At 35.4% G+C, this 11,644-nt stretch overlaps 1 protein-coding gene across 7 annotated transcripts in view; it reads right to left on the bottom strand.

Annotated features, from left to right (window-relative positions):
* Window positions 1–563: 563 nt before the first annotated feature.
* LOC142337324 (uncharacterized) overlaps window positions 564–11,644 on the bottom strand; it is a 40,004-nt gene continuing 28,923 nt past the window's right edge. For all 7 annotated transcript variants that reach the window (XM_075386525.1, XM_075386523.1, XM_075386524.1 and 4 more), the window contains exons 5-8: window positions 10,724–10,950; window positions 6,004–6,207; window positions 4,659–4,813; window positions 564–912 (exon numbers count right to left, since the gene is read on the bottom strand). In XM_075386525.1, the coding sequence (XP_075242640.1) occupies window positions 729–912; window positions 4,659–4,813; window positions 6,004–6,207; window positions 10,724–10,950 (770 nt within the window). In that variant the 3' untranslated portion in view covers window positions 564–728. The remainder of the gene's footprint in view (window positions 913–4,658; window positions 4,814–6,003; window positions 6,208–10,723; window positions 10,951–11,644) is intronic.

The following is an 11,644-nucleotide window of genomic DNA, read 5'->3' as shown; positions in this document are numbered from 1 at the left end:
GATTTGTTAAAAGCAATATTTATAAAATAAAGTTTGGATTTGTTCGCATCGGTAATTAAAGAAAGTGTTATTTCTCTCTATACTTAATGACTGAAAACTAACTTTATCTGGTTTGAAATATATAATTTTTGTAATATTGTAATAGTTAATCATGTAACATTTGCCTGTAAAATACACTGCCTTGAAGTTTACACTAGTCTGTAAATAATCAGGTAATTCAGTGTTTCTTTTTTTATTGTAAGGACACTGTCCAAAATAACTCCGCCCGTCTTTTTATGTCACGCATCTCAACTTATCTAGTTGTAATTCATGTATACAAATAATCACAGCTTTTGTATAGACTTTTTTGTCTTCCCAAATTTCATGCTGAGAGTTGAATTATTAGAGCCTAACTTTGCAAATTCTTGGAACATAACCGTTGGTAGTATACTACCAACGGTTATGTTCCAAGAATTTGCAAAGTTTTTCGGAGATTGCGAACCAACTTGCATGATATTGCAAGATGTTGAAGATTCTTGCAACATAGCGTCGAAAATGCTCGACTCTTTCAAGATAGTCGTCGGTAACAGGCTATAATATTAGTTATTAGCATGAAAATTTGAAGAGATTAAAAGGTCTATGTCAAAACCCACGAGCATGTAATCAATCTATGTTTATTTCCAATACGACAATATGTATTACAACTATGTTTGCGGTTTCTCCGTTCTGCTGCATTCACATTCAGCTGACTATTCAGAGAACTTGACATTTTTGCCGGTCTGTTCTGTGTTTCCGCCCGGCAGTGTATCTGGGTAGATCTGTGTCTCTTTGGGTTCCTCACAGACTACTTCACATGCACCTTTCGGCTCTTCCTTCTTCTCTTTGTCACACATACATCGTAGGGCCTGACATTGTTTACATCGAACGTGCTTCCTAATCAACCCAAAAGTACTCAAAGATGGCGCTTTAATCTTCGCTCACAAAGGCCCTACGAAAAACAAACAGTTCTCGGAAAACTTATGAAAAATGAAAAGGGTTCTCTGAAGGAATAAATCGCAGTGGTACAGAAAGGCTGAAAGTAAAAAAGATTTAGCGAAAGAATTGAGTTTAGCGAAGAGCTGTGAAGATATATTATTGGAATGTTCATGACATTCATGACAAACTTGACATTCGTGACATTCATGACAAACTTGACATTCGGGACATTTATGCGGAAAAAAATTTTCTATAAATGTTATTATATCCATCCCAACTCTTTAGAGTCACCTACAGGTATCAATTGGACTTCTAAAGACATCATATTCTACTTTCAAAATGACTGAAATCGCTTTTACTTATAGTCCTAAAAAATGTCTTTTTGAGTTGAATTCGTATCACATGGATATTTGTAATATTTTTCCAATTCTTTTAAGTGGCAATAGTTGATCAAAGGTGGTAAAAACAAAATCGAAAGAAAAATACGTTTGGAAGTTCTCTCTCAAACGATGTTATAAAGATCTCGCTTCTCAGGCGACCGGGGTACCAGCCCTATAGATGATAAGTACAGGTCATCACAGACAAAATATGTCCTCGAACAGATTGTCGGAAATGCAAACGTTCCGTGCCTATGACCAGCCTTTCGAGCGTTCGAAAAAATTTTGCGCTCTTCTTGTGTTCAAACGTGCCTTTGACCAGACTTTCGTGCCTCTTCTCCAAACATTTGTGCCCTAAAGTCCAAACTTTCGACATCCATCAGATTTTTTTGGTGCGTTTATATCCTAACTTTTGTGCGTTTACCAAATTTTCGTGCGTTCACGTCCAGACTTTTGTGCGTTCCAAAACAAAAATTTTGCATTCCGAAATTGTGCCTTCGTGTGTTCATGTCCAGACAAATTTTTATTCAAAACAGTTTTTGCACTGCAGATTGAAAACCTTCAATTTTTTCTCATGCACGAACTTTTTTAGTATTTATTTCCGGGCATTTTTAATCCTTCAGACGAAACGCTGAAACTATGGAAAAGAAATGACATCATATATATCAAACGTCAAAATTAAGTTAGCATCCTGAAATATTATGAAATAAAATGTTATTTTTGACAATAAACTTCACCAATTTGTGATCAACTATTGAGAAATATCTTTACACTCTTGATCTTCTACACTTTTGATCTTGCGTACTCATGAAAATGAGATAACATGCCACGTTTCCTTACCATATACCCAAGTTATACTTGATGAACTACATTCAAGTTTCGCAGGTTTCTAAGCAAAACAAAGTTGTACGACAAATGTGATTAGTATTGACGTTTTTCACTAAAACCGAGTTTGCATTTGCGTTAAACGTTAACAAGAGATAATATGTGTAAAAAACGTTCATTTTGCGACAACTCTGTTAGTGACAAGAAACTTCCCGTACCGAACGGCAAGTCAATATCAGTACTGGGCAAGTCTAATTTCAAGTCTAGGCATCAGTACTGATTCAGAGCTATGATCATAACATATTTAAGATTTGTCAGACTTGGCCAAGACGTGGCAAGTCTTAATCCAAGTCTTGGCCAAGAGTTGGCAAGTCTTAATCCAAGTCTTGGCCAAGACTTGTCAACTCTTAATTCAAGTCTTGGCCAAGACTTGCCAAGTCACATTCCATGTCTTGGCCAAGACTTGCCAAATCTTAATCCAAGTCTTGGCCAAGACTTTCCATGTCTTAATCCAAGTTTTAATAGCCGAAAAAATTCTCAAAAGTGACCAAAACACGTCAAAAATCGCCAAAAAACGTTAAAAATTATCAAAAAATGATCAAAAAATGAAAAAAAACGTCAAAACTAGCAAAAAAAATCGACAAAAATGGCCGATGAAAATGTCAAAAATGGCCAAAATTGAGTTTCCTAGGTGCACTCAAAAAAGTTATCAGAGAAGGACCACCAAGCATAACTCATTTTTCGGGGGTACGGTCCTTGAAATCCAGAATTATGACCAAAGTATAAATCGGATCGGGACGGGACACAGCTCATTCAATCGCCCGTCAAATAAGCTTTAAACTATATATATATATTGCAACCCGTTTGGACCAGTTTTTCGCCAATTAAAGACCAGCCAGATATGACCCCCCGACCACAATTTATAATTCATTCCCGATTATTACCCGTAATTATAACCAGTTATAACCGGGTTATAAACAGTGATATATACAGTTAGAGCTCGTTATTTTTAACTAGTTTTACTAGCACTAACAGAGGGCAACATGGGCTCTTGAGTAAGTTTATATTGAGTGACATCTCTCAGCGCTTGTTCGGGCTGATTTGTAGTACAATGCTCCAAGATAGGACCCACTTGGTGCCCAACCACGGGACCTCGGGCTATCATGGGGACCCTCACAGTAGCACCTTTTTTAAATATTTTGCCTCGGTTCAAGTTTGATATTTGGCTTATCTGAGAAGTACATAAATTTGGTGATTTCGTCTATTTTAGGGGCTGAGATGGCTGAAAATGGCTAAAAACGGCCCAGAGCACCAGAATACCCTCAATAGACCCTCCCGGGGTGCTAATATACAATTTGGTATGCCCCGGCACCATTTTATAGCACCCCGGGAAAGTGCCCAAAAAAATGCCAAAATCGTGGCACGTTGCGAAATATTTTTGAATTTGAAATTTTCACTCGAAATTTTCTGAAAAGTTGGTTTTGACTTGGGAATCAACTTCCAAGTGTTACCCAAGTCTTGGCCACGACTTGTCAGACATGTAAGACTTTTTTTAAGACTTGCCCGTACTGAAAAACGAAATACGACTTGCATTTAGACCTGCCCAGTACTGATAGAGACTTGGAGTTCGGTACGGGTTGATATTCATGATATTTACTTTCAGGTATCCGTCAAAGCAATATTGCATAATGATTCATTTGCATAGTTAAGCCAGGCCGCCAGTGTCGGGGACTTCATTAGTCAATATTTACAAATATTTTTAAAATCAAGTTTCTGTCACTAGTCAGTGTTTTAACTTGCCAAAAAAAAGTAAAATTTTTACTTCGTTAAGAAAGAGGCCGCTAATTTATTTGTTTTTGACGTTTCGTATATATATCAACGGCCTCGCTTGTGCAGTTTCTTTGTAATTGGTTGCCTAAATCGAGACTTTCGCGAGTTTAAAATTGTCTATGTCCAGAAGTTCTGCGTCTATTCATGCTTCCAGACCGTGAAATTTTGAACTAAAGACACCACATTGTTCGTACATTTCGGTCTGGACTGATCAAATTTCGGCCTGCTATTTCCCCCAGGGTTACTAATCTTAATAAATTTACTCGACTCTTGAATGTGTCAATCAATTCATGCCTGGAAACCCTCGTACGCCTCCCAAGCGGACAAAAGGACAATTATAAACGGCTAATGTCATGATCTCAGAAAAAAATCAATGAAAAATTGAATGAAAAAAAAGAAACATAACCGACTAAATAAAGTTAAAAAATGCACAAATTTCGGCGCATTTTTCATTCGATTTTCAGTATTAAATTGCCTTCAATTGAATTCAGCTGTTTGAAATTGTGATTGAGAGAGAATTTTAGATCACGCTAAATGCAAAAAGTCAAGGGCGTAAAAGTCACTCGAAAAGTCAAAAATTTCCAGCGAAATTTTTGCATAAAAAAGACACACACGTTTACAATAATTGCTATGAACTTCGTTCAAGAGCAATTAATAAAATTAGTAAAGTACCTTGCAAAGGGTATTTTGCCTGGAGCTGCAATGCAGTACTGGAGTTTCTCCGGGTGGTGGACTTGATTGTAGTAGATATTAGAGAGGGAAGGAACTGAGAAGTATTTGGCTCTCTCCTCGTACTCTGGGTGGTCATGCAAACGCTCAACCACTTCCTGGAATATCACAAGATAAAAACATAAACATCGGGATCAACTGTATGATGTGTTAGATGTCCGGACAACTATTCCAATGGTGAAACTTGGTAAGATTAGCGGTGAATTCAGCGGTGAATTTTTGGAAGAATTGCAATTTCTAGCGGTGAAATTTTTTTTTCTTCGTATAAACGGTGTAAGAAAATTTTTTCACCGCTTAAAAGTTTTTTTTCACCGCATTCATCGCATTGAGCTCAAATCTTACACTTTTTAATCAAATTTACCGCAAATCTTACACCTTTTAGCAATTTTTAGCGGTGACAGCTCGACCCCCCCCCCCTCCGGTATCCACTGTGCCGAGGTACCCAAAGTGCACCCAATATTATACCTTATTGCTAAAATTATAAGAGAAGTCTATTTAGCATAAAACAGCCAAAGTGAGATAAAATGAAGTACAATAAAGGGGCTAAGTGGTAATTTACCCAAAGATAAGATACATAATATGTCAACACGCATTTACTATATTTCTGAAATATCACAAAATAAAGACAAAAACTTCAAAAAAATGTATAATTGGTTCCACACGTGTTTAGTTTTGTTTAGTTTTTTTAATTGTCCAGCAAAAACTGTGGATCTATTAATCCCAAGTTATCTGCTCTTGCGAAATATTGATATCAGTAGAATGATGTTGTTGCTTGATCTTCTAATCTTGTAAAAGGAAGTTCTTTTATAAGGCAAAATGTGTTGCTTTTATAAATAGTTTTTAGTAGTAATGTGCATGTGGTACTTGCAGCGGTAAGGGAGGAGAGAAATGAAAGAAAAATATTCAATTTGATACAATTTCGGTGTCAAAATTATATCAAAATGAACATATTTGTTTTCCATGTTCTCTCCTCTCTTACTGCTGCAAGTACCATATACACAGTATCATGCAGTATCAAACAGCTTTGATTTCAATTTTATTTGTGCATAGAGAATTCTTCTGCGAGGATGATTATGTCAATTTTTTAATATAGTTTTCAGCAGTCTCGTTGCCTATAAACTTTCCAGCTACCTAAAAAGGAACCTTATTAATATTTTAGTTATTCTCTTTAATTTCGACAATGACATGTTTTTGAACTTTTTAAGTGTTATCGTCTAAGTTTTCGTTAATTTCGCCCAATCTTTGACATTAAGAATCTGTCGACTATTAAAGATCTGAGTTATCTTACGTCGGTGTCCCAGAAAGTGCTGATTTTGGGCTGTGCTCTCTGTCGCAGTTTTGTCAATGGCTTATCCTCGCTTTCGGGTGGATTGGCTCGAGTGTTGTTGGTCACGTGACGCAGGGTGTTAGACCAGGTGTCTGGAATTGCCCGCATCTTTTCCAGTTTCTTCAATTTTATTTGGCACAGTTTCTGATCCAGCTCTTTACGTTCCTAAAACGTGAGTATGAAACCAAAACCACAATTAGAGGAGTAAATCGAAAAAGGCTCCTGGTGAAGTAAAAACGCAGAGAAAAACACTCCCCATTGGAACTTTACATAATTGGCAACCGAGTGAAATGAAACTTCCTAGCCTTTAAAAGAAGGCTTCTAAAACCTTTTTTTAATATTTCCAAGATCTTACCATGTTATATTGTACGGCGAAAATATAATACAAATAAACTTGCAGCAATCTTTGCATTGGTGTCAAGAAACAAGATTTTGACTAGAAAACCGAGAAAGTCCAACCATGACATGGTAACAATTAACAACTTGGCCTGATATCTCGCCCAGAAATAATGTTAGATTTGCCGTGAATTGCAGTCAAAAGAGCGATTTGTTGTCAAAATTGGGTTTTCTTTAGCGATGGAGTTCTATTTTTTCTGTCGAATTCCCTGCTATTCTTACAATTATAATCCCCTCTGCCTGTCTTCGAATATCTAATTTACTGATTAGAAGTGACATTTTCTTCCACTGCGCCCTCAGGTCCTCTTACTTTTGAATATAAATGAGATTCACTGAAATTGCAGTTGAAATCAGATTCATTGCCATGAAAGAATTGCACTTTAATTTATTTGTAAGTTGAGCAGTGAATAGGGGAAGAATATAAATCACAGATAAAAACCACAAATTGTGCTGAATTTGACTAAAAAAAAATTTGACTAAAATTTTTAAAAAGCCTAAATTAATGACTACCAAAATAAAAAAATGAACAAACTTGACTTCAAAGCTTTTTGTTTAAAAACACACAATCATCATTATGCAAAAACAATTTGCAAAAATTTTCAAAAAAAATATTTATTTATTAAATTTTGTGATCTGCTCAAATTAATTGTTAACGGCGTTAGTCAAAAATATTGGCGTCATAACTCAATTCAGATTCAAAATTTGACTAACAGAAAAAGTATCTTTTATCTGAAGCTCATAACAACTTTCGGAGACCTAGACCTAGTGTATTTTTGAGAGATAGTAGAGAAGACATCAAGGTAACCGCAAGAAAGCAATACTAACTAAAAGATTAAGAAAGTGGAGATTAGATATTGATTTCTAAAAAGACCCTCAAGAGCACTAGCTAGATAAAACAATGTTGAGTAATATTCTGAAAACAGCTCAGGTCCAAATTTTGAAAAAGATTACAGTAAACACATTCAATCATAGGTAAAAGTTCTTACTATTGCCAAAAACCGTCAGTGAACCCTTTTCCTCTCCTGTCATTCAAAGTATTTCCTTCGGTCAAGATCAGAAGGGATCTGTTATAATCTCTAAGTAAAAGAAAAAGCCGCCGACATCGATATAAATAAGTAAAGAAAGAAACGAGTAGAAAAACTAGTCAGAAGTTCCTCAATGTCTCTTTTGTTTTTCTAAAAAAATCTAGAGCTCCTATAGCATATTGGACAGAGTAAACATGTCAGCGCAATGATCAAATTGCGTTGTTATTTAATGTACATAACATAATTCAGCGTATTTGATAATTATATTTAAAAGTTACAAAATTGCCAAAGAGAATCGACAAATTTTCGAAACAAAAAAATGTGTCCGCTAAAAGGTCTACTGAATTGTTGTTTCGAAGAGCAAATTTCAGTTCAAAAATTACATGTTAAACTTTAAAAACTGCTGCTTCAAATAAAGTTTATTCGTTTTACTTTTTAATGCTAGCAAGTGACAAACAAAATTCTCATCTGATAAACTGTAGCTAACCGTGCCTTGATTTCTCGTAAAACGCAAAAAAAACGGAAAATATCACTCAAAGGTGATTCATACAACCAAACCTTAAAACTGAACCTAAACGCTAGAAGCAAAAAAAATGGAAACGAGGAAAATCAAGCAGCTGCCAATAGATTTATTAGATTTGAACACTTAAAACTGTCTCAATCTTAGTTGTAAAGAAGTCGATATAAGAGTTTTATTTAGTTGAGCCATTAGTTTTCAAGTTTCCTTTTGATAAGTTTCACATTTACTATTGCTACAGAATTTTTGCGGTAAAAGTTAAATGTGATAGCTCTCCAAAGTAGTTAAAAATCAATGCAATCATGATAATTTAAATAAATTGGGCTCTCTCTTGTAGCTAACTATATCCTGCAAAATCAAATATGCCAAAAGAGACTGTAGTAAAAATAGCCATTAAATGATCATTTCTTCCTGTTAAATTTCAACTTCTATTTCCACATTTCCTTGTAAAATATAATTGTCATCTGGTAACCTTTAGTTAACCGTGCATTGACTTCTCATAAACGCAAAAGAATTGAAAACATCACACAAAAACGATTAATAAAACCAAACCATAAAACTGAACTCAAACGCTAGAAGCGAAAAATTGGGAAACGAGGAAAAGCGAAACAACTGCCTATCGAATTTTTAGATTTCAACTCTTTGAATTGGCACAATTTTAGTTGTCAAGAAGTCAAAATAAGTGTTTTATCTAGTTGAGACATTAGTTTTGAAATTTTCTTTTGATACATTTCACAATAACTATTGCATTACTATTGCTACAGAAATTAAGCTGTTAAATTTAATTTTGATAGCTCTCCACAGTAGATAAATTTTAATAAATTGGGCTTTCTCTTGAATCCATTTATAACCTGCAAAACCAAATATGGTAAAAAATGGCCGTAGTAAAAATAGCATTAAATGATCACTCTTCTGATGAAATTTCAACTTCTATTTCCATAATTCCTTGTAAAATATAGTTACCGGCAGTATAGACGCTAAAAACAATTCTGCACGTTAGACAATTTATTCAGAAGACAATTGAAACATTTGTTTTCCAGGAATCATTAAGAAACTGGGGCAAAATTTAACTGCAAAAGCCCCAATAAAACGAAAGATTCGAAAGTCTTGAACCAAACTGAGGAACTCCTTGTTTGATAGCCTTTCAATATTGCTTTTTACTATTCAAAAGTTAAATATATATATTTGACCAAAAATGACTGCACAGCAAGTCAGCTGACATTCTGTGCAGTTATTTTGCGTACAGCTGACATTCTGTGCAGCAGAGCGGGTACCAAGTGGTTTTTAAGACCTGTAAAAAAGCAACTGAAACAATTGAATTCATAATAAAACATAAACCAACTAATGTCGGCGGAAGACTTGCTCTCGAACGACGGGCGGGTGGAAAACCATTTAACGTTGCTGCAACCAACTTTATATTAGCAATAAATATCGCTCAAAAAGGAAGAACGAAAGCGTGAAAAAGTCACTCGAGAAGTCAAAGAATGTTCTAGAAGAAAAGCGCAAAATGGTCAAGCGGAAAAATTGCATAAAAAGACCAACACGTTTACAATAATTGCTATGAATTTCGTTCAAGAGCAATTAAAAATTAATCTTTGGAAATAGTATTAGCAAAACTCAATTTTTACTTAAGGTCGGTTAATACTTACAATTCTTTAATCAAAACATTGCATTTTGTGATTTTCAAAGTCTTTTTAGAAATCAAATTTCCAACAAATTCTAGTTTTTCGTGTAAAACGGACACATTCAAATTGTCCTTAAAATCCGCAGTTAGCTCATAGAACCCCCAATAAAGCAAAGTTGGAACAATTATACGAACTGTTATAGGAATTGCAGAACTAACCAATTGTGACATGGTTGACCTGACAGTCAACCTGAGAATGCAGAATTGTTCTAGGGCTCAGATTTATTATTTTGAACAGTATGCATTTCCATTGCAAAATCTTTTTTTTTTCATTATTTTACTGAACAGTCGAACTCACAGTCGAACCTCTCTACATCTTCCGTCCCAAAGTTGTGGATTGAGAGAAGAACCGCCATTTACATTTTAGGACTGCAATCTGTCCGAATAAAACAGATCACCTGTTGCGGTCTGATTGGTTTATGTGATAAAAAAACAAAATAAATCTTTTTGTTTTTAATTTTTTCGTACAGAATAATTCAAATCCTTCATTGAAATTTTTCCCGTTAATAGTTTTTTTGTGGCTTTCGTACCATTCCTTTGAAGTAAGTTTGATGTGAAATCTGCAAAAGTAAGACACTCAGTACGGTACCGTTTGTCAAAACTATTGAATTACCTTCTAGGCATAAAATTAACAGACATGAGCCCGAATAGTGAACGCAAAGTGCAACTAGCCCCGAAGCAAATTAGGAATTTAATTTAAAAACGCCAATTCAATAACGTTGTTTTTAAACAGTTTTCTAATTAACAGAGCAGTCAAGTTTCTGAATCACTTTCACTTGAGTTCTCAAGTGAAAGGTGTTTACACCTTTGATTCGAAATTATAATTATAATATTTGTTATCATTATAGTCTCAATCAAAGAAATATTGAGCTTTTCATTGAGCTTTTTGTTTCCTACAATACTCACCCTTCATTTGGCTTGAAACTTGATGGCGTTAATCAGAAACAGAATTTCAAAATTGATGGTTTTTAAACGTCAAAGATTTTATCAGTGAAGCGAATAACAGTCCAGACCGCCGTTTATAAAATGGAGCTGAGAATAGATACCAGAGAAAATTACCTTGACCCAGTCATTCTGTTCCTTATTAGCTAACACCTCATAGAAGCAGTCACGTTCCTCTGACCTCTGCCCGAATGTCATTCCTTTGGGGTAGTAGATGGTCTGGTCTCTCCTCCCAGTGACAGTCTTGTGGTTCTGTTTGATTGGGAAACACTTTTTGTACGTGTTAAAATCCCTACTGCTGATCAGGTCGAGTCTCGTTGCAATTGTGTTCAGTTTGTCGTGATCTAAAGAAAACAACAATTACAGCCAAAATTCTTTGGATTTTTACGGTTCGTGCCCCCCCCCCCCCCCCCCCCCCCAGATATAGATCACGTGTCATTACATACTAAACCATTATACCATATAAAAATATAGCACATGCGTCTGGGGGTTGCAAATAATATGCACCCACTAAGCTGGGGGGGGGGGCATAAACGGAAAAGATCCCACGCATTATAAGAACCTATCCAGTGGTAAGTAGCACATCTGTGTGAAACATGAGGTTACTGAGCGATCTCCATATGAACTCAACTAATTTCCCTTGACAGAAGTCTGACAAAAAGCTAAAATGTGACAAACAATCTTTCACTAAGTAGTGATTTGGAATTTGATTTAAACCCGCCCAGTATAAATAAATGTAGACTTAAAGTTCGGCACGGCTTTATGCTCAGACCTAATCCAAAAACCCGGGTCAGGATGTCACCGCCATTCAACGCAAATTTATGTAAAATCAGCAGTGAATGGGGGAATTTTTGTGAATGGGGTGAAATAGGGTGAAATTACATAAATCAGGCGGTGAATGCGGTGAAAAAATAACTTTATAGCCTGCTAGCGGTTAAAATACATAATTTCACCGCCGAATTTAGCGGTGAATTTACATAAATTCACCGCTCTGAAAAAGTGTCTAAATTATGTGAGATAAGCGGTGATTGCGATGAA

This window comes from Convolutriloba macropyga, chromosome 3 (assembly GCF_964194025.1).
Source record: "Convolutriloba macropyga chromosome 3, txConMacr16.3, whole genome shotgun sequence".
Lineage (NCBI taxonomy): Eukaryota > Metazoa > Xenacoelomorpha > Acoela > Convolutidae > Convolutriloba > Convolutriloba macropyga.
Note: the sequence above shows the minus strand (reverse complement) of the source record. Positions and strands in the feature narration are given on the sequence as shown.